This window comes from Dermacentor variabilis, chromosome 11, assembly GCF_050947875.1.
Source record: "Dermacentor variabilis isolate Ectoservices chromosome 11, ASM5094787v1, whole genome shotgun sequence".
Taxonomy (NCBI): domain Eukaryota; kingdom Metazoa; phylum Arthropoda; class Arachnida; order Ixodida; family Ixodidae; genus Dermacentor; species Dermacentor variabilis.
The window spans coordinates 47764294-47788944 of NC_134578.1; the positions used below are offsets into that span (position 1 = coordinate 47764294).

The 24651-nt window shown below is 42.2% G+C and overlaps 1 protein-coding gene across 1 annotated transcript in view; it reads left to right on the forward strand.

Annotated features, from left to right (window-relative positions):
• Window positions 1–17342, forward strand: part of LOC142563240 (uncharacterized) — a 93747-nt gene extending 76405 nt beyond the window's left edge. Inside the window, exons 4-5 of the mRNA XM_075673792.1 lie at window positions 17195–17209; window positions 17319–17342. Coding sequence (XP_075529907.1) covers window positions 17195–17209; window positions 17319–17342 — 39 coding nt within the window. The remainder of the gene's footprint in view (window positions 1–17194; window positions 17210–17318) is intronic.
• The last annotated feature ends 7309 nt before the right edge of the window (window positions 17343–24651 follow it).

A 24651-nucleotide genomic window follows, 5' to 3' on the forward strand; every position in this document is an offset into this window, starting at 1 on the left:
GACGGGGTGTCCTATGCAGCCGTCGGTCCATCCTTCTCGGAATCCGACGTACTACATCCGGAAACCAGTATCTTTACGGCTGAGGCCTACGCACTCTTGTCGGTTGTAAAGCATATAAAGAAATCAAACCTCCAGAAATCAATTATATATACGGACTCCCTTAGTGTTGTGAAGGCCTTGATGTCATTCTGTAACCACAAAAATCCGGTAATTAACGAACTCTACTCCGTACTGTGTAAAGCATATATATCCAACCAACATGTGATTGTATGCTGGGTGCCTGGGCATAGGGGCATTGAGGGAAACGTACTAGCGGACCAGATGGCCACATCCATTTCATTGCATGCAGTTAGTCCTACTGCTTCGGTCCCTGTCACAGACCTGAAGCCTTTCTTAAGAAGAAAACTGCGAAACCACTGGCAACGTATGTGGGACGCAGAAGTAAATAATAAACTGCAAGTAATAAAGCCACAGTTAGTTTCTTGGCCCTCCGTAACAAAATCACGGCGAACAGATGTCCTATTCTGTCTCCTCAGAATAGGACACACGTTTGGCACGCATAACTTTCTGCTCACTGGAAATGATCCTCCAACCTGTGGTAGATGCGGGGAGAGGCTGACCGTCCTCCACGTCCTCCTGGAGTGTCGGGCAGCCGAATCTGAAAGAAGGAAACATTTTTCCCTAGCATACCGGCAGCACATCCCCCTACATCCCGTAATGCTACTCGGCCCAGAACCTTTATTTGACACCAACGCAGTCCTAAGTTTTCTGAAAGATGTTGTCTCGCATGTTTTTAGCCCCACATGTTCGTAGCGGGTCCTCTCTTCAGAGGATGCCGCTGCGATAGCTGTTTAGTATAGCACATGCCTCTAGGCCCTAGTGTTTCAAGGGCTCTGGCGAGGCAGCAGTGCTCCATGTAATTTTACGATCTTATATATTTTATATTTTGCATCATTCTTCTACTATGGATTTTAATCTTCATAGTATTCGTCACAAGTCATCGCCATAATTTTATACCACGTAGACTTTAAGCACTTTACAGCGACTATTTTAGGCCACTTTACAGCCAAGTCACATCTTCGTCACAGAACTCATCATTCCACCGCGAAGTCACTAACACTGTCTTGGCGCTCTTTGGCCATATCTGGCCCTTGCGCCACTAAACCACACACATTCATTCATTCATTGCATGCGATATCCAACTCAATTATTGCTTCCTAATGTGAACTAGAATATAGCCTATCCCCATTTCTTCGATACTACCCTTTTACAATTTATGAACGTTATTCCTAACATACTTTGTTCCATCGCATGTTGCATGGTCGTAGTTCCTCGGGCATTCAAGGGGGTACCGAAAAGTAACCGGAATTCTTCTTATAAACCATGTACTTATTTATTTCTTACAAAGCAGCCTTATAACCTACATATTACCGTCTATTAGACTTAATACATTAGTCAAAAGTGCGATTACATTCTTCTAAACATTTTTGAAACTCGTCTAATTTGATGGCCTAATAGCTGCTCTCTCGTTTTCTCCCTCACCTTTTCTACGTCACGAAATCGCACTCCATTCATGATCTTCATTTGAGAAAAAAAAAGACGCATAGAGCGAGGTCAAATGCTGGCGCCACTTACTTGATCGCACTCCTTGCGACCTTTCTTTGTTTCCTTGAATGAAGAAGAATATGAAAGGAGTAGGAATACGTGACGTAGAAGAGGTGACGCAAGAAAAAACAACGAGAGAGCAGTTATGACGCTATCAAAACAGACAAGTTTGAAAAATGCTTCGTAGGTTAGAATCACAGGTTGGAGAAATGTATGAAAGGTAATGGAGAGTACATTGAAGGTGATAAAGTTTCTTTGTAATACATAAATAAATGCATGACATTTATTAAAAGAATCCCGGTTTCTTAGCCGGACCCCCACGAATATGTTCACCTTCATGTTTCGATCCCATGGGTGAATACCGCTACAATGCAATGACTGTTTATATTTCTTTTCATAGATAGTAGTAAGGTGCCCGTCAAGGTTTCGCAGCTTTTGCCGAATGTTCTCCAGGTCTTGTTCAATCCTCTCTAAATCAGTGAGCAAATGAGTAGTTTCGTGGCATACTGGGGAGGTACAACATTGAATTTAACAAATCGAGCCATTAACTTCGAATGCTTTTTAGGCAACTACATTTCCAGCCTTCAGATAGAACCTGAAATTTACAAGAAAAGGTAAAGGCAACCGGTGGGGCTATACGAGTGCAAGTTCAGCTAAATTAAGAAGGTTCATAGACCTGCAGCAAGGCATTTCCTCACCAGAACAGGTATTGGCCTCACTGGTTCAGCATTTAGCCATTATCTCCGTCATGACTCTAGGAATTAAGACTATTCAGGGCACTAGAGAAGAACCACTAAAGAACCACTGAAGAAACCCTTCGATTTCATCTGTTAGATCTAGTAGAGAAGTCTTGGCTTCGAATTACGGCTAGTCTTCTCGCGCCAGTCTTCTATTTTGTTTTACAGCGGCCGCTGTCTTAGAAGGATTTACTCGTTGTATGGGTGCATAGTTCACCCACTTCCCCTGCTGCATGAGTTGCCCGCCCCCCATGGAACTCTGCAATGATACCATAATTTACTGGCTAGATTGTTCATGGTAGACCCGACCGCATGCAAGAACGTTAGACGAGCGACACCTTTGTAAGGCGTACGTCTTCCAGATGTCTACAGGTTCTCAACCTAAGCAGCTCCCTGGGCGCTTCGGCACTAGCATTGATTGCTGCGAAAAGTGCACAAGTAGGCCAATCCGGCCAGAACTAAGCATTTACTGCGGCTTGTGCTTAGCTGCAGCGGACGCTTCACCACTTGCGAAGCGCAGCCACCAACAATTGGTCTTCTCACTGAACCTTGGCTTGGGAATGCTGTTCATTGCTATTATGAGCGCGCAGGTGTTTTGTAACAAACACTTAATCAGGCGTTTGGTTTCATGACTTTGACATCACTTTATGGAGTTGCTGTTCACAGTGGTACTCATCATGCCGATTCAGACGCAGTACGTACGTCTACGATTTTCCCTGGGAACATTTCGCGTCGAAACCGCCCATGTTATCTTTGTTCCCACCGGCAGTCGCAAAACGTAGTGACTACTGCAGTGGCCTTGTTCCTCGAGCAGAGACCTTCAGCTTGAATCTGGTTGCACCTTATTCGTCCTTTAGGGATTTTTAAAGCGAAGCTTTCTTCATGAACCCCCCTGCGCACCACTTGCTGACCGTGGCTGCCTGCTGCGGCTGCTTCTCGCGCGGGTCGTTGGCTGCTGGTGAAGACGGCGAGAAGGCCGCGATGCGTAGAGCCGCGATGAGACGGGATAGAGGACACTGTCTAGAGAGTAGCATCTGCGTCGGCAAGGGCAGGTCGGTTGTCCTAAACAAATGGCGCAGGAAGCAGACTTGCCTCTTTCATCTTCAATGCCGTTCTTTGGATTTAAAAGCGGATCGCATTCTTTGATTTATGCATAAAGCATTCGGTTTCACTCTGCACTCAAAGTGGACAAACACAAACATGTGTTTGAGGGCTCCTTATGCACTGTGGAAAGCTTCACTGCATACTGATGCCAGCAGGGAACGTTGGCTCAGCTGCAGTTTTTAATGTTTATGATATTGATATACAGGGTGGTAAGGTATACAGAGACTAAGCTTGTTGCAAAACAGTTAGGAGCTTGTTGTTGAAGTTTCAGTGTCTGTGGAAAACGGCGAAAACACGCTTTCCACAATTTTTGTCCTAGAAAACTATTTATAAGCGTTTTTGTTTCAATAATGTGCATTTATCTTGATAAAAGCAACTGCAATATTGAAGGTGAGAAACAATCACTGCTTCGTATTGCAAGACATTTGAAGTTAACCTGATTATATTTGAAGTTATTTTATCCTGCTCGTTTATTTTATCCTGCTGGCCATATATAGAAGTGTGACTGAAGATCTGGCTTTTGCATTGTGTTTCTGCTATTTACTTTTCTATCGTGTTAGCCCTCAATGAGCAAACTGTACTAATGCTTCTACGACTACGCAGCGCCAAATGAATTTCGGAAGAAAAGGACCGGGAAATACAGCTTCCTAATTGTCCCTACAAAATGTTTGAGAGACTTGTAATAAGCCCCGCTATATGAAGAACGAAATTACAATACTTACAATTAAATTACTATTACAATTACAAGGAAATAGAGTGAAAGTTGTGTAACAAAATCTCGATATAAGGGAACCCCTTAGTGGGCTGAAATGTATTGCCTAAATATTTAAAAAGGAGGGAATCATTAGGCTGAAAATCGGGTGATAGTTGTTGCGTACATTAGAGTTTAACATAAAAATCCAAAATATAGCCATATAAAGATGCACTATTGTATACGTTCTCATTGCTTTGTGAGGATACAGTTTGGTAAGAGTGATTAAGCTAACCTACATTCTGACATATTGCGACAGCCCCGTCACTCTTGTGAAGAGAACTGCAAAGAAAAGCGAAAGCAAATTGCTCATTGCATTGTGTTTGCCGTAAACTTTCTGCGATATAAATCGTACCCTAGTGCATTGAGAGCGTTTGTCACTGTTGAACCCAAAACCGAAAATAACCGCACAGGTATAAACAAGAGATTTCATCATCCATTTATATCTCTGGCAAAAAAGAACACCAGAACACTGCGGCTTGGCCACACATGTCCTCGAAGAATAAACAGCCGGCTTGTTCGACCTTGAAGAATCCATCCAATTTCCAGCGAAGCCGTATCTTTCGAGGAGTTGCAGCAATAAATTTGGTTGCCTGTAGATTATTTGCACACTTTAAGGATTTGCGCGCACATGAGTGTACACTGCTGAATGCAAAAACGCCCATTTAATGGGCACGTTGTCCAATCTGTGCTGTGTTTGAGATTGGTGGCAAGCCTTGTTATTCCAAGGCTGCATGCTAAATTTGGCAGAGCCCGAAAAACCAAAAGATATACTCTCTGGAAAATTCAGCGCACAATGTATTGCCGAGGCCGTAAATAATCCAAGCTATTTCAAATTTTTCTGAGCATAATGAATAACGTGCCCATTATTATCACTAAATGGCAATTTCCCATACCTTAGGGCTCCATCGAGACACTGCAAAACATACCTTTACTGACCATATATCGCCTAGAGCACTTGCAAAATTTTTTTGAAGGGGTTCCCTTGATACCGCCCCCCTCCGCCATATGCCTTTGGGGCACGCACAAAACTTCGGTACTGTTTCATCATATTTGCTGAATTCACTCTCGGTGGCAATCGTAGTTATTCCAGGGTAGGGGGCTCATTTTTTCATCACCTGTAAAGCACACTCATGACGCTATGGAATACTTGCGTAATTAGTTTATGGCGAAGGCTAGAATTACATCATAAAATCATACATTTGTCTAAACAATGAGCATGATGTTGTCCTTATCTTCGCGACATATAAACATAGCTTTGTTTAGTTAAACGGGAAATTGAAAAAAACAACAACAAATTATTATCATGAAAGTAGGGAGTCAAAGATTCAGTAAATAGTTAGAAAGCTTCTATTAAAGACAAGAACATGATTGTTTCGACATATATTAAACATATTTCCACGATTTTCACTGAATATGAATTTACTGCCTAGTACAATTGTTATAGTGCCCTGGCAAATATTGCGAAGAAATCGGTATGGTACATGACAATGTTTAGCAACTAAATTCCTACAAAAGCGGTAATTTGCCTATACTTAAGATCTATAGTTGGTCAATCCTAAAATGCTTCCTACTTAGGCGATATATAAACACTGTTTCTCGCTTAGCTCACCACAGAGACTAGGGAAATAGTACAAGCTCCATAAAATGTGCAGAAAGTGAAAGAAGACGAGCATTCAGTAATTATTGTAAAGGACACAATTACCGGATATACATCAAATTTTTAACATGAGTCACATGTGATGTTTCTTCCAGTTCCTGTCAATGTGGAGGATCTACTCTTGTTTGTTCTCCGATGAAAGTGGCAAAAGTTTATAGTTTCATACACTGCTTTAATACATGCCGAGAACAAGGCTTTGACTATATTAGTTCAACCCTAAACAACGCACACACACGCTACAATTCTTTATTTTATATTACCTCAAACATTCCCACATTTATGTAAATTGTAAACTTTGGGGGTGGTTTAGTATTTTTAGAAAATGATTAAAACTGACGTGTTATTTTTAAGCTCCTGTAGTTGCCTCAAGTAATGTGCTGTAAAATTATAATTGAGTAGCTCCACAAAACTTTCTATGGCAGCCATCATCAATACAATTTTTCTGAATTCTATGGACTTTGTGCAACAATAAATCAGACGTGCATATAACACGCACTCTAAACTCGCTCCATAAGAAGTTTCAGAACATGAAATGGAATGTATTTGATAGCATACAGAAGGTGTAGCAACGTTTCACAAGGTAAAAGTTAATATGCCCGAAGATTGCTGATTCGACAGAGAGCAGTAAGCAATGTTTAAAGCTGACCAGTAAAACAGGGCCAGTAATAGAAGACTAAGGGAACTATTGGCCAATATTCATGATAGGAAGGAACAATATACATATATAGTCTGAAGGATGGCAAATCCACTACGATCATGACTAAGATGGCGCGTCCTCAATAGATAAATAAAAACTGTAGCGTTGAACGACTAATTTAAAGCATATCATGCTATACTGTTGAGAAAAACGAGGACAAGCTAAATGCGGGAGGAAGCGTTTCGACAAATGGACTTCTCTTTTTCAAGGAGACATATGCTTTCCTCGTGGTAGTATATACCGGTAGAATTCTTCTAAAGTGGAGAGGGAGTAAGGCTGGTGGGCAAGTCAACTTGCGAGAGTGTGTTAGCGGCGTGGGGATAGAATTGAAAAGAATAGCGCCCGCTATTCACCGTCGGTGAGGAGAATTGCCGTAGCACCATGTGTCAGCCAACCATGTGTTTTTTCGTGGTAGTGGTCTGGACGACGGGGGGGGGGGGGGTTAGGGGTTTAGCTGCTCAGCTTAAGATGAGGGAGCTGTCGCTAATCTGAAAGGGTGATCAAACAATGCGGCACAAAATGGTTCTCGTGCAAAGAAAGAAAATAATAAAATGCAGGAACATATAAATAATATACAATATTTGTGATGCCCTCCTTTTCTGCTAAGGGGCTGTATATTGCTAGGTGGAGTGCGACTATTCTTCAAATCATGAAGTGTCTTTCACACATATTGAACGGCTGAGCAATTTAATCGTACTTACAATATATATGAGCAAAACATGAACAAGGTGAATGCAGGAGCCAACGTTTCGACACGTGGACTTGTCTTCTTCAAGGCGACGTATGCTTTCCTCGCCACAGTATACTGCGGCGAGGAAAGCATACGTCGCCTTGAAGAAGGCAAGTCCACTTGTCGAAACGTTGGCTCCTGCATTCACCTTGTTCACATTTTGCTCATCGTCTTGAATTTCCATCTCCCGCATTCCTCGTCTTTTCTATGGATTACAATATCTATGAAGTTCAAACGGTGCCTACGGGATTCACTTTTTTAACACTGACGTGTTCTTGCAGGCTGATGAAGTTATTTTACCTAGTTTCTGTTGGACAGGTTGTCTCAAAAAATAGAAACAATGTTGCTAACACTAAAATGAGTTTTCTTTTTCAGATGATCAACGGCCGATAATTGGGCAAAATATTACTGTAAACGCCTGTATCTTCTACGACACTAAGTACTTTCAGACATTTCAGAAAAGAGTCAATGGTACAAACATAACGGAGTACCTAACCAATTTAACACTTAAGGTACGATTACGATACTTTCCTTTTACACCGTAAGCTGTTATGGGCTCATACCAACAGCCGTTTCAGTTAGCGGTGGTGTCGTCATCATCATTGTAATCGCATCGTGCCACTTGCTTTCCGATGTGAGATGCGCGCCACGTAGCGTCTACACGCTACCCTTTTACATTGCAGTTGCATTTTATTACTCCAGGAGGCACCTCATGTAGCAGTTGCATAGGTAGTAGTACAAGCTAGATATGGAAGTCTTGAGGAAGAAAATGAAGATTATTGAGATTTATTATTATTGATGTAATGGAAAGCATGTATGGAATACAAGATTATTTCAGGTAGGCTAGGTGACCGTTTTCCACCATCTCGATTCAAAGAAAACGCCACTAGGTTATCATCATATCATTCCATTTAACACATGATGTGACCTGCGTACAACGTAGCGTCGATACAAACTTTGCACAAACGTACTGCACCAGGTGTCCCGACACGTAGCAGTTTCACGCTGGGCTAAGCTGGACCTGGTTAACTCAAGCAGGCTAAGTGCCTATTTGTCACCACCCCGTTTCGAATACGCCATTATTACCACCATCATCAACAGCAACGTACTGCACTACTGGTCAAGGGATATTTTGATACGTGTGCCACGTAGTCAGCATACCTGTGTTTACTCTTTGGTACTTGTTATGGTGCCTCCTCACAAGGCACGAACCGCTGCTGAAGAAGCGAATCGCAGAGCTACGCGCGCTTCTGCAACCAGACAACATCGAGCTCAGCAGACCGCTGTGCAGAGAGCAGTACAAGCCGCACCTTTCTGTCGACGCTGGGCGGACAGTTTAAATCCTTCTCGTGAATTCGATGCCAAGAGACTTGACCGCGACGAGCCTTAGCCACGAATACCCTGTGGTGCGTGGTGCCGAAAATGAAGCTCCTACGGAGCCGCTTCTCCAGCCTACGCTGTGACTGTGCTGCGTGTACCATTTAGGCCTGTGACTTTTTTTTCTTTCACTGGTGCACATTTTTGTGGAGGCAGCCATTTGCGATATGTTGGCGCAGCAGTGGGGTAGAAATCACGCCATGCTGTCAGGATAAAATAAATAGCATGGTTATAGAAAGAAACATTTCGCCTTAGGGTTTGTTGCGGATCATGAGTATTGCGGTCGACGAGCGTGTCAAAATTTCGTCATCAGAGTCTCACGCGCATCAAGCTTGGCGTTAGCAAAATGGCATACCGCCAGCTGTTAGCACTGCCGACGCGTATAGCCACTTTACAAGTGTTGAGGTGGTGCAAAGAGCGGAGGATGCAGAAATGGTGGCATCAGTCTTTATACAGAAACAGTATATAGAACTATGTCTTGCGACATGTCCTTTTGGTCAATCCAGAGATGTGTCAAGTGCCCTGTGAAAATTTTTTAATATCCTGCATTAGCGAATGAAGTTTAAGCCCGCGAAACAGAAGCTATTCACTGTTTGATTTATTTTTGATTATTTTATATTTATATGCTTATAAACCGTCCGGATTCGCACGTCAAGGAGGGAAGGGGTATATTACTTTAATTATTATGGGTATAACCATCGATACGATAATATTACGAGCATGACCAACCAGCAAAAATATACATGACATAAGAAAGCACGACATACAAAATATGTATTTATTTACGAGCCAGTACCTAAAGAAATTCTACAAAAGAAGTTACCGCGGGCATTGTCACCGGAGAGAATTATAATTACATGCGTATTCCGTAACAAATTTCACTGGGAGGCACAATATAGCATAATGCCCTATTATGGCCTCAATGTCGCGTTTGATACTGGATCGCTGGATTTGGGGTGGCATATTGGAACGTGCGGCACGTTATATATGGACTGCTCAAATGCATAGAGAAAAAATAAACTTCGAAGATACCGGAGCACTTCTATGGGCCTCTTTCACAGCTCTTCAAGAACCGAAAATTTCACGAAACAGGAAACGAGTTCAATAAAATTTTAGTACTTCTAAAAACGGTTGTATATTTACCACTAATCTACGCTGCCGGGCAGGAACGTTTTTCTATGGCCATACACTGAGACCACTGTAGCCATTTCCTCAATTATAATCACCTTCGCACACATCAGGTTTAGAGGGGATTGAGAAATGGCATGGCTATTGTTTTGTTAGTGTCGGAAGCACCCTGTGCCTTTTTAGCTAGACGTTTAATGTTCGTTCAGCACATCGTCCGCGTACTACCAGCGTTGCATAACAAAACCGGGAAGGCCATTCTTCCGAGAAGAACGCTGTCCTTGCGGCATCGCCGAGCCAATTAAGTCTGTAGTCTTTGTAATGTACGCCATGGAAGTCCTAGAAAACTAACTAGATAAATGTGCTATCAGCGCAATTCCGGCAATTTGTGTTCTAATGAAAGCCCCCTAGAACAACACATTATGTGTGATGCAGGTATGTCTAATATAAATAAATAAGTGAATAAAATAAGATGAAACAAATAAATAGAAAATGTAATTTCCAATATTTGCAAAATTGGCGGAGCTGACAGTAACCGAGGCAAATCTAAAAACTGGAAAAACACTCGACTTTAGTAAATTTTCAACACGAATTCTGTCTTTTTAACTAACATTGACAATATACAACATTTTTTGGTTTTACCAATTTAAGCAGTGCAAAGTGGTTTGCTGCGTCGCTAACAGAAAACATAAGTAAGGACGACCCCGCCATACCATGTCACAGTCGCTAAGTTCTATTGCTAAAGGGTCCATTGTGCACCCTAAAAGGGTACACAAGGGACCCCTTAACAATAGCACATCAAGGCACCTTATAGTTAACGCTGTGTTAGATTTTATTCAAGAGTAATTTTCTAGAGACGGCATTCTGAATGATACAGTCACTTTCGCAATGTTTTGCATGTCTCTGCACATGGCGCGTGGAGTAGAAGGCTGAAATCGCTCCTTACAATGCGCGAAGACAGCTAGCTTCACTACATTGAACGAAAAAGAAAATAAAAGGCTTGTAGTGTACTCTAGTTTGGTACTGGTCCACAGAGGCTGTAGATTGCAACGTAATAATACGCTTTTTAGGAGCCAAAATATGGCACGGCGACGAGGGTGGCAGCGTGTCGGTGGTGTTGGCGACACCATCGACACGAGGCCATATGTCAGGCGTGTAGAGGCCGTCGCACGTAATCTACAATGCGGCGTAAAATGTCATTCATTTCCATCCGTTGGTTCCGCCGTCGCAGAACGGCGGAGAGCAACACCATCTGCGACGCACCAACTGCACGCTTTCGCAAAGATCATAGTAGGCTACCAGGACGTTGCACTGCCGCTCACTGCTTGTAGTGGTTTCGAGTACCATAAGAAAAAAAGAAAAGAAAAAGATCACCAGCAACTATATCAGAACGGCTGTCTGCGATAATACGTTTGGCGATAAATCAATATAGCTACACCACGCATTGGCACTGTCGAAACGCGTAATGTGTGGGGCGTGTACGCCAACCGGACTCCTTTTTCGCGTTTTCCTAAGCGCACTCGGCGCCATCTAGTGGCGCTGCCGCGAAGCTTCCGGATGGCGTCCGAAATGCGAGGCCCACCAGTTCGCGAAAGCGCTGAGAAGCGCGCCATGCGGCCGCCGAACTCGTCTCTCGCGCTTTTTTTTTCTCGGCACGCTGCGCCATCTAGTGGCACTGCCCAGAAATCCGCTCAAGGCCTTCGAGACAGCAAACGTGGAGCGCTGGTGCCTGCGAACACTGAGAATTGTTCGTTCGTTTGCCAAACACCCAGGGGAGAATACGTGATGACCATAGTTGGCGAGCGGTTCTTAAAGAGTGGCACATACTTAGTGCATTCATTGCACAGTTCACTAAAGCGTTGTCGGTAAGGCGTTGACAGAAAAGAAGCACCAACCGCGTGCATTCGTGGGGCAACCTGGGAATTCATCCGGTAGCTCGCCTTGAGGATCACTTATGGTGTGGGTTCTATTCTGCTGAGCATCACAGAAATTTAAGCCATCTTTTTTTTTTGTCAGAGCAGAGAGGCAAATTTCTAGCGCTACAAATATTTACCTACTTTGGCGTCCAAGATGTTTATCGAAGAGCGCCACAGACCTACGGGCGAGTGCGAAGTAACCGAGCTTGGCACCAAATAGCTTCATTGAAGACGAACACAGACCGAGTGACACATACCTAGTGCTCCAAGTGAGCGTAAACGTGTTCCTTTGAACAATGGTACCCGCCAACTCCGGGACTAGATTGACCCATGTCGCTGTGAAGGAGGTTCGCTGAAGAAAGGCATCTATGAGCACATTGCCATATACTTAGCGACTCAGGCTGGTTCTACGGTTGTTGACCAATTCTGTTACTTCGGCACGGCAGTAAATACGCGACCCATTCGGCCGCAAACATCCCAGTGGCCCCGGTAGAGGGCAAAATGACTAGATACACAAGCACAGCGCCAGGAATGTGCGTGAACGGCGCTTAGAATGCTAACGCCATAATAAACGTTTTCCGCATGACAGTCTTTCTGAAAAGTGCCGGGCGTTGATCCGAGCATGCAAACGTAACGAAATATTTCATGCACAGCTATACGAAATTGCCAGATGCAATCAATATTGGCAACCTCTACAGATTTGGTTACCTCTACACCTTACGTCAAGTGTCATACTGGAACTAATGTGGCAAACCACAGGAATCACTGGCATCAGTACGAGCGATCTAATTCCAGGAACAACGAGCGCTCTTCAAGCACCAACCATTGGTGCCTACCATCAGCGTTTGGAAACCAACAACGATTCCGGTGCCAGTCGTTGATTTTATACCAAATATGTAGGCATCCGACTACCGCGCCGCAGGCACCATTGTTCTCAGCGTTAATGAACATTTCGTAAATTTACTGACTTCTGGCTGGGAGGCTCTACGAGACGCTTGTTTTCTGCAAAGAAGGTGTAATATAGGCTTGTATTTACAATTACCGCTGACTTGTCGTGAAAGCTGTAACACATAAAAACGCAGATAAGCAAGAGACATTTTAATAATAATAGCAAGCTCATAAGAGGCGCAGCTTATCTGCTAAAAATTTTCTTCCGTGAAATTTGTGTATAGAAGGGTATTTGAGCACGTGATCTTTCTGTCAGCTTGTCAACACGAAAGGCAATAGCTTTTGTACAGAAACAAATATAGATTGTACTGTTTATTGGTATTTATTTCAAGGCGCGCCAGAACAGCAATGTTGAGTTACATGGCTGTTGTCTCCGTATTTGCTGAGAATATACAAATTATTCTGCTATTGGATGCTCAATAAGGTGCCACCTATTATGGAACATGCAAACCCTAAAGCTTTGGCTTGATCCCGCACAAGATAATCGCTCAGCGTGGTGCGGTGGACGGCCTAACGTCATCAAGAAAAGTGGGCCTGAGAGCACACTTCTTTATCATTGCATTTACTATTGCAACAGCACGGCGCTATACGAGGGCAATGGGAGTTTTTAAATGTTATATATTGAACTACTCAAACTACAAAGCAATGCTTCAAGATATCAATGCTCTCAAGATATCCGCGGTTGTTCGGGAACCTTCTCTCTTCCCAGGGGAAGCAGAACTCAATGGTTAATTGATGTAATATGAAGCACAAGTAGAGCTTCATTTATTTCGAAGAAGTTCAATTGAAAGGTCCCTAAAATTGTACTTGTGACACTTCATTAGCAACTTTTGGCAGTTCTCATGAAGTGTGTATTTGACCACCAGAAAACTAAGTTTTCAATATCTTTAGATGCATCATCGAAAGTCAGCCATAGGGAGCAACACTTTACGACAATAAAATGAAGACACGTGGACGCGTTTTTGTTGCTGTTATAATATGTAAACGAGTTCATTACATAACATTTACGAAAATGATAAACTAGAATTTCATTCCTTGTTCAAAATATATTTTCTTCTTTTTCAGGCTCAAGAACATTTTAATAACCAGTCAGTAATGATAAAAATCAAGGTCAACAGTACAATGCTGGTAAGAAAGTTTTAAAGCAACTGCATCGCATATTTTAGTAGCGTAGGTAATATATCGTCTTCAGCTTTAGGACGCTATCAACTCATTTTGTGTTGCGGATATATAATGCGGATCTTCAAGTGTAAAAAGCTTTTTAGAATCCCCGATCGAGAATCGCAGCAACAAACGCGTGGTAAACTGTGTAATTGCATTCGGTATAAAAATAAAGGTACGAGCACTGCTTTATTGTTACATAATAGTAATATTAAGAATACTACATTAAAAATATCAACTGATGCTTCTCCTTAACAAACAGCTCCATCCACTCGTATTACGTGAAAGCATAATGATTTCATTATCGCACATAAACGAATTCTGCGGTTTTCCATGCCACGATGACAATACAACTTTACAATACAATACAATATGAGGCACACGTAAGGGAAGTCTCGGGATTAATTCTCACCGTCCCGGGTTATTTGAAGTCGACCCGAAGCACTGTTTACGGGCATGTCTGCATTTCGCACCCATTGAAATGCGGTCCCCGAAGCCGGGGTTTGATCAGGCGACCTCCTGCTTATCCGCGCTACGCCCTAACCACTTAACAACCACGGCGGATTCACTTAGAAGGAATTCAATTGATACGCAATCAGCAAGAAAGTATTTCAAACTACAACTAAAGATTGCAATAAATTTCGACGTAACAAAAGCTTTTGATTAAAGTGGGCACATATAGACGGCACAGGATATCGGGCAGAATAAAGGCTACACCGCTTTAACAGCTAATTGGGGACAGGCCTCTGTAGTTCAAAGGTTGAAGATATATCGATTGAATATAATAATAAGTTCTTTCACATCATTTCATAAGAAAATATAAAGTCCTTGCTCTGTAAGTAACGTTGAACGAGTGCCATGCACACGTATTTGTCATTTGTGCTCCGACGTAATTTTAAGTACTGTTTTCACACTTAAGCTTCTACGAAGCCCAAAGCAACCAAAAACTATTCCTTTTCTGCGCAATCGTATTGTTCTATAGATATTAGGAAAAATTTGTCACGTGTCTGTGTTGGTTTACTGGTAATTTTAATGTCAAAATGTCTGTTTACCCGAGGTCTCATAAGTTTCATAACGAAATTACCCTTCTTAGCCAAAGATGTATAAAATATTATTATAGGGCAAGGAAAATTACATGTTTTTTCACGACTGTATATTGTCTCTGTATTGTCGACTGTATATTGTCTGTATATCGACTCGCCTGTATATTCTATCTTACCAATGCATTGTACTTAAAGAACAATAAACTGTAAATGAAACTGAATATATTTCATCAGCTTCGTCGTCCTAATACACCGTAAACGTTGATCATTACAAAAATAGAAATCTTTTTAACTCACAAAATCTGTAATGAAAGGGGCAATTACCAAGTTCATTTGGCAATATTTATCCTAGAATAATTGGTATGGACGAAAAGTTTGAAAGCTTCTCGTTTCACCATTGCATATCAAAGTTTGTGCTGCGCGTTATCTGATTTTGCAGTTTGTCAGTATATTCCTAACAACATACACTCCAATGGTGTGGGCTGTATTTTAATATACTTTACTAGTGTATTACATTGTTCTACCCTTCATTATTTTATGATACAACTTTATTTACTATCTGTGTACTAAATATAGTATTGGTTGTCCTTTTTATTGGCCATATTTGCAATTTTTTGCTGAACTGTATGAATAATCAATTACGGTTTTTTCCCATTGGTAGAGATCTCTCGTTATAACTTGTTACAAAACATAACTCGTTAGGTTCTTTGCGTAACACAAGTGCACCAATATTAAGGAGTAAAGCAGTTCTTGGGAACTTCAAGAAAAAAAGTAATAACCAAGTATGAAAAATATACGCAAATGGAAGGCACGGTGAAATAATTTCTACGTGAAGCATTTCTCTGACACTTGGTTATGCAGCGTCATTTGCGACTCCTGAAGACGTTACCAAGAGTCATTGTATCATGCATGCACACCATGCATGCCATGATGTGTCATTCATATCATGCATGTAGTTTTGTGTCATAAACATCAAGCGTGTTTTCTAACACTACGTCACCATAGTAAGATTTCCACAATCTTTAAAAACGGCCAGTTGCAGGTGAAGTATTTCTAGTTTATAAAGCCCATGTTTAGAGTGGGGGACATTTCTCACCCGAGAGATCGATACACATATTCAACAATAAAAAATGATTATTAATATTCTTCTTAAATAATCACTTAATGGCCTATATGATAAATTATGGATTGCATCCTGCAAGTTTGCAAAGTATTCATTTTGAATGAATTAACAGAGTGATACCAGTTTGGGGATGTGCGCAATTAAACTCAATATAAAAATACACTGTTGTTCCACCTATTAATTTTCCGAAACGCTGTTTATTGTATTGAAGCACTAAAGTTACAGCAAGACCCATGTATATCGTCCCACATTGGTAATATCTCCAAACTGGTGCCATCTTGGATATTCATTTCAAGTGGATACGTCATGGGAACTCACCGGCGACGACGCGGAAATTCCAATATGTGGCATGAAGTAATCAATCGAGAAGCTCACTATCGCATTTTTTTATTAGATGAATGCTTGTTTCATTCGCTCGTCGGAGTAATCTCCGCTTCTTCGGATAATGCAGCTCAAGGATAAGAATTATACTATCCGCGATAGGCGATTTACAAAAATTCTACAAAAATTAACACTAATCACCCTGTATATCTCGTTAACGGAACAACTACGACGGCAACATGACCTCGAGAGCATACTTATTAACCAAACTGGATGACGTGCCATGTCACAAATCTCATAAAACCATGCCATATGTCATCTAATAAACGTCATAACATACTTGACATGCATGCCACATCATGCTATACAATTCGAGCTGTGTCATGCATGTCATGTCATGCATAATTTACTCTATGTCCCGTCAAGAAATGACCACGACAATACCACCATCATGAGGGCATACCTAGGAGCCCGTTTCTCAGGTTATGCATGGATACATGTCACGTCATGAGTAAACTGAAATATCCCATTCAAAGAACGAGCATACCATCACCACGACCATGAGCCCTTACCTAGCGGCCCAATCAGTTGGTAGACAGCTCGGGGCACTCTTTGAACGCAGGAGGAGACATAGATAGATAGATAGATAGATAGATAGATAGATAGATAGATAGATAGATAGATAGATAGATAGATAGATAGATAGATAGATAGATAGATAGATAGATAGATAGATAGATAGATAGATAGATAGATAGATAGATAGATAGATAGATAGATAGATAGATTCAAAGTGCCGAACGTGCAATAAGAATGCTTTGCACTATGAGGCCTTTTAGTAGGACCTTCCAATTTTCTAAAGCTTTCAATTGCAATTTTATGTTCACTGTATTCAGAAGGACGATTGGCTGGTATTTCACAACAATTATTCCATTAATGGGCCCAAGACATTGAAGAACATTACACAATACGCACAATCTGTAGGTGCGTCCAATAACTCTATTTTCTATCATGCTTCAGGGTGAGTACTGTAAAACTTTCTGATGTATCATTCACTCAGCTAGTGAGAAAGAAATACAAATTAAGAATAGTTAGCTTGTGCGCACTTTGCCCAAAAAACCTCTCTGTCCTTTTGCTTCCAATATACTTGCCAAATAACGAGAGCGTGTATGCTTCCAGCATTTGTACTTCAGTAGAATCAAGATAAACAGAAAAGATGCTTCATCATACTGAAATTTCGCATTAGTACTTGACTTATTTCAGAAGTAAATCAGACCATACCAAACACAGGTACTCTCAATTAATTTGGCAGACAGACCAGAACGAATGAATAAGAGCTGATTGTTTTATTATTTGAGCAGCTCCCCGCCCCCAACACAGACACCAATACTATAAGTTAAGAAGGAAGAAATACTTTACGTTGTTAACGTACAAGTTTTCTGCATAGTAGAGTAAATTATGTAGTCGTATCGAATAACCATACCCGCCGTGGTTGCTCAGTGGCTATGGTGTTGGGCTGCTGAGCACGAGGTCGCGGGATCGAATCCCGGCCACGGCGGCCGCATTTCGATGGGGGCGAAATGCGAGAACACCCGTGTGCTTAGATTTAGGTGCACGTTAAAGAACCCCAGGTGGTCAAAATTTCCGGAGTCCTCCACTACGGCGTGCCTCATAATCAGAAAGTGGTTTTGGCACGTAAAAGCCCAAATATTATTATTATTATCGAATAACCATACAGTGCTAGCTCCCATTCAGCGCACAAAATTAACGAAAATGAATTGGATGCGCTAACAGAGATTTGATTTTGCATTTGTAATTCGTTTTCATCCAATTGATGTGTTTGTGTTAAGAAATAATGAAACATGTCACTTCAGCAATTTTGACTAGCGCAGTTACATGGCGCGCAACAAAATTTTCAGCAGATGCAGTGATCATCTCGTAGAGGTCAACTAAATAAATTGAAACAACATGCATCAACTGTGTATAAGACCATTTTATATAAAAATGAATACCAAAACATTACCGGATTGATAGTAGTGCTACAGAAATGCTTGTCGTAAACAACCAAATTTGCTGTTTCGCCTAACAAGCGAAGCATCGACTGCGATAGCAAATCATTCAACAGCTGTACGAAGTAAGGTTAGTAGGTTTATTGGCTGTATAAATTGAAATAATCATTCGCGTAGTAAATAAATTACAAGCTTGGTGCTACTCGTGCGCTGGAAACCTTAAGAGATCTGAATAAACGGCTACGGACACTCGCTATTATATGAATGGCATGATGAAGACCAACGGCAGCGGCCGAGCGTTGGCTTCATGCTGCCTTTAGCTTAACGAATCTTCAAGACTTAAGACAACGCTGTCTCAAACACAGTGCACACGAAAGCCCAAGTTATCTTGGCTGTTGTAGCCTTTGTACACGCCACAGATTATCTCCAAGATTTAAAGCGCTCAGGTCCCTTAGTTTTAATGCATAACCCACTCGAGCGAGGAGACAGCTCCCGTCAAGAAACCATTCCTGTGATCTTACCCTATCACACTTTTTCACGCGTTCACAGCAAACAGCGTTGCAGGGTGAGACTGGATTTTATCACGCACAGACTTTATAGGAAACTTCACGGCAACGGTGGAAATTCGCATAATGTGTCCTGATAATTGCTGGCGTAATAAAATCGTTTACAGAGTACAAAATTTATGAGCGTGCTACATGCGAATGACTGAAACGACAACCTGTGATGAAACAGAATTCACCATCTGACGACTCGTGAAAAATACCGCTGTGGTGAGGCGCTTGCCCACGAGGCATCAAGGCAGCTAGCACGAGTGTCAAGGCACTTACCAAAGTAGACACATGTGGGAGGTACCAAATATTATGAAGGCATAAGTAAGATACCGCCTTATGTTTATAATTTTTGAAGTTAGTTGATAGCATAAAAAATTTATGCGTGGTTCAAATACAGTCATTTCTATAATGTCCCAATCTCTCCGACAAGAAATGTGGGCGGGTCCCAAAGGCAGTGTAGGCTAACACCGTGTCTACACTGTCTTTGAAGAAAGCATTATATACTACGGCAAAAGAACGAGAAATCGGGCATGTTGCGCCCGTGCCAGTCGTTTAAAGGAGCGACTTCGGCAGCAAAGAAGCCCGCATGCGATCAAGTGTATCAAACGAATGAGTACATCATTGGGCGTCTCCTTCTCTCATGACAAATTTGCTTTTAAACGTCTTGAGCAAGGAACCTGTTGTTTTATAGGGCTACAAAGAGCGAAGAGCGTAAGACTACATAAGTGCTAGTATATTTAAATGACCAACATATCATCATCTCATGACATAGTAGAAAATTGTCGTTGCTTGCCATAACAAATATTTTCTCAGCACAGCCACTCTTGTGAGAGGATTGTTTGGGAGTCCTTGCAGAGCGTATTTAAATTATGGCTGTGTTTATATTGTACGCGACCAAAATGGCTGTCAAGGTGTGCATAATCTATTAATAACGAAGAGGTAGGTTCCCATGTTATCGATGAGAGCGATTGCAGGTACCTTCAAGGAGGGAATATTATTTGTCTGTTTACGTAACCAGTAGCTTATTTCATCGCAATTTTTCGCACACATTGTCTCTTTATTCACGTGTGAACCTGTTACAGCTTGACAATATCTAAAAATAAGCAAACTAATAAGAATGTTCTGGTTCTTTACCGCTTGATGTGTGCCCCCCCCCCCCGATCGCTATTTTTGGTATATTTTTCCCCTTGTAACTCACGTCACTCTTTCTTTTAATTGGAATCACTACATGTGCAACAGGTAGCATTTTTAAACCGGGGGTGTCTACGAAGTTATTCAAAAAATAAAACGAAATAAAACTGCAAAAACAAGACCAAAATGGAACAGCAGCGTCAGCAACAGTCACACAACACGTGTCAGAGAAAGGAAAAAGACACAATATAACAACGGAATGGGGGTAGGTTAACACATATGTATCGTGACTACGTTTCACACAAAGTTGGCGCTAGTAAGGTGACAAGTGAGTCACTGGTTGCGGTAACAGCAGGATTAGGTAAGTGCTCCCACTTGCATATTGTGTGCGGAAAAAAGGACTGCAACAATGTGATCCGGCACCTAATTTCACATTTGCTTAACGTTATTCCTTCTTTGAGAATAGCTTGTAGGAGGCTTCAAGTACTTCTGGCGATCATTGTCAGCTCTCTCACGGGGTCACTAGTTCAGAAGAGCAAGTCAGAAAAAGCGGTCACGGGTTTCAAGTGAGTCCCGGGAAAGCATTTTTGAGGGCGGTAACAGAAACCTTACGGCAAAATGAATTAGTTGGAAAACGTGCGCTGAAGCTTTGAACATTTTCTAACTTTTGAGTTATTATGTTAGTGTAAGACCCCACATGATGACAGTGCATTGCAGGATGGGTCATACGTTGGTTGTATGCAGCACTGTTTTTTCTTCCTGAGGCGACTCGTTAAGGCTGGATTTTATGGTTATTGTTGCAACATGCTTATTTCAGGTGAGATATGATGAGAAGGCTGCTCCTAAATGTCTATATGTTTCAGCAATAGCAATGTTTTCATTATTTAGGCAGCACATATATGTTAAGACACCGCGTTTCCATCTGACGCGGATCTAGTTACAATTGCTGCAGTTTAATTTCAAATTCCATTTATTCACGCCATGATAGAATATACTTGAGCTAATTGAGCAAGTAGGTGGCAGTGTCAAAACAAATAATTTGTCCGTATACCATACAGTAATCTAGTCATCTGCACGAAGTCGGACTGCTGATGACACCTTTACAGTGACGTCGTTGATGTAAAGCAGGAATAGCGAGGGCGCCATTACACACCCATGCGGACCACCTGATGTTACAGTCAGAAGTTCCTATCCGAGCCGGCGATTACAGCATTGTCGAGACGGTCATTCAGATAAATGTGTGGCCAGTTAATGATGATGTACGTTAGGCCTAGTTGCAAGAGCTGAAAAAGCAGGAAGGAGTTCTGTACTGCTTCGAAAACTTTTCTAAAGTCTAGTATGATACAGTCAATATGTTTAGGTCTATTATATGCTAATATGACATCACGCGAAAATTCTACTAACTGTGTATCCAAGAAAGGGCTCTTCGGAACCCCTGCGGGTAATGGACATGAAGTTATATTCTGCCGAGTGATGATATATCCATGAATAAAAATGTATTCATTGATTTTTGAACATATCCCACTTACAGATAGATGTCCTGCAGTTAGAAAAATGACATTCAGGGCCGCGTTTATGTTTGATAACTACGCCGGCTATGTTTCATTGTAATCGTAACAGAGATGACGATAAGGAGACTTTAACTTTTACCACCAAATACCTGGAAACAGCAATTTCACATGCTTTTAAGACATAACACTGAACTCGGTCAGGAACAGTTGCTTAGGGGCGGTATAACCCTGAAATCAGTGTTAATACGCAGTCAAGCACTATGAAAATGTCTGGTATATACGGAAGGTCACCCTGGCCATTAAATGTAAGGATGGCCTGCACACAAAATTTGTCATTGGGACGAAATAAAAGTTCTCACACGTTATCTGGCATACCAATGCTAAGAATTTTTTTTCTATCTAGAAAACAAAAAAATATTAAATTATGGAGTTTAACGTGCCGAAACCACTTTCTGCTTATGTGGTACGCAGTAGTGAAGGACTCCGGAAATTTCGACCACTGGGGGTTCATTAATGTGCACCTAAATCTAAGTACATGGGCGTTTGCGCATTTCGCCCCCATCTAAATACCGCCGCCGTGACCGGGATTCGATCCCACGACTTCGTGCTCAGCAGCCTAATACCTTAGCCACTGAGCAACCATGCTGGGTCTATCTTGAAAACAGAATAGACATCAGTGGAACGCAAAACTGCTTTACATATGTTTCAGATACTCTATATATTCAGAGGACAAGGGGAATGACTACTATAGTAGGCCTTCGTCAGGTAAGAAAATTGACTAATATGAAGCCTTGTGTGTGTACACCTCTTCTTCATTCCACGTAGCTTGCACGTTGGTGGCATAAAGGCATTACAGCCACTCTAATAATATCTCTGTCCTGCGAGCATTGCTTTTTCGTCAGATTGCATCGCTAGCTCCAGTACCAACTTTTAAACTGGGCAACTGGACATGAGTTGCGTAGCGCGCATAAGTAAAAAAAAAACATAGTGAAACGAAGAAGAAGGTTGAATCATTGATCACGAATTTTGCAAAACTGTGCATTTCCTGTAGTTGAGCAGTATTTTCGCAGGAGTCTATCCTACTTCAGCGTTTTGAATCCGAATTTCGGGACTCTTTAAAATACCTGTTGCAAATATGTAGACGTTTGTTTTCAAAGATAGTCACACGCAACACCTCGCTCTCTAGCGTAAGAGCAAGTGTTCGCTTTCGTCTGCTCTGACAACGCATCAGACGTTGGCTTTGCTCCGTCGAGGAGCGCTTTTGCCAAGAAAGAGCGCGAGGGTGACGTGGCTCGTGGCGCCGCCGTGATGCCCTCTCCCCTCACGCAATACCTGGCGCACTAACGAGTCGTCGAGGCGCGTTCGTGGCCTGCCACTGCAGCCAATATAAATTAGACTTTAGGCGCCGTTTTGGCGCTACAAATGACATAGTTCGTCTTCTCATTCAATAGGAAACTTGATGGTTTCTCATCACGTGGAAGGCGACGAAGTGTCTTCTTGGCAGAACACTTGTTTCTGTGCTTTGTGAATTTTTGGTGAAATCTTCGCCTTTCGAGGTGCCTCACGTCCCCGTCTTGCGGCCATGGACGTGGAGCATGCCAGAGGCCCGCTTGGCCAGAAGTCATTACGGCCGTCAACCGCAAGGAAACGAGTTGGCTCCCCCAGTGACACCGAAGACACCGAGCTGTACTCTATGTCGGAAGGCGAATTATCGCACGATGGCTTCATACCCGTCCGGAGTAAGAGGGCGAAGAGAAAGATAAACACAGCACCGTCAACTCCTGCGCGTACAACGACTATGATGTCAAGGCCTGCGCACTGGCCACACGTCATCATCTTTAGGCCGGAAGAGCCTTCAAGCAACCAACGAATGCTGAACAGGCAAGCCCTATCCATTTTTCTGGAACGTGTGGTGCTGAATCAAATTAAAGGCATCAGAATAAATTCACCCAAGAATATACTCGCCATATACGTGTACAACGCGAGTTCGCTTCACGGAGCTAGGCGGAATCAAAGTGCGCCCCTTTATGCCGATCGACGATATGCCTATAGCCGGTGTAATTTAACATTGCCATTCCCAATGATGACTCAGCTAGCCTCAACAAGCCGGCAAAGGAGGACACGATTATTACGCAAGTGCGCCGCCTTGGGAATGTGCGCTGCGTAAAAGTAATCTTCAAGGTGCATTGCATACCATCCCGCTTGAAATTCGCACATTTACGACATCCGGTCCATCCATTCATCCAGAAGCCGCTTCAATGCCATCAGTGTTTCAGGCTAGGAGACGTCAATGGCGTGTGTACGAACTTGCTTCTGTCTCGCCGGGGCGCTGAACCTCAAGCAGCAAAGACGTGTGGTGCCACGGTTCTGAAGTGCGCCAACTGTAGCGGCCATCACGCGGCCTCGTCGAAAGACTGTCCCCGCATCAAGAAGCAGCGCGCGGTTTTCAAGCAAATGGCCAGAGACAATTCGGCATACAGGGAGACAGCCAAAGTAGTCCGGCGTTGGCGTTCGCTTGCAGTGTCCATTTAATTTATATCCATGTATTTTCAGGCCGTTATGCCCCCATCGTGCTAAATTGTTGTACACATTCTTGCAAAGGTAACTAAAAAATGCCTTGGCTAGAAGAACGCGCGTATGAATCTGCCAATCAGCAGAATCGGCCAATTAAAAGAAATTTACTGATTTAGTGTTTAACCTATTAGGTTAAGGCAGGTAGTGCAATTTAGAAATTCTAGCGGGTGAGATTGCGAGGCACAACTACTTGAAAAGAATTGGGTGGATGACACCGTTTACGAGATATGCCACGTCAAACTGTCGGTCCAGATGCACTATCGTTCTCTTACTTTTTAAAGAAAACGTCGTTTAGTGAACTGAAGCAGGAAAGTAAAGTAACTCTGACTGCTAATGAATTTCTCCTCAAATTTTGGGAATGAATATCTCGAAACCAGTGTCATGCCCAGAATTCGTTGCCCGTGAATCTATCTTGAGATCACACCGGCTAGAATTTGTATATTGCAATACCTGCCGTAAGGGAATTCGTTAAAAAACCTAATAGGTGAATTTGTATTTATTAGTGAATTACGCATTTGAATTTTTTGCGCAAGTAATTTTCACCTATAAGGTAGACCCGGTCACAGACTAGAAT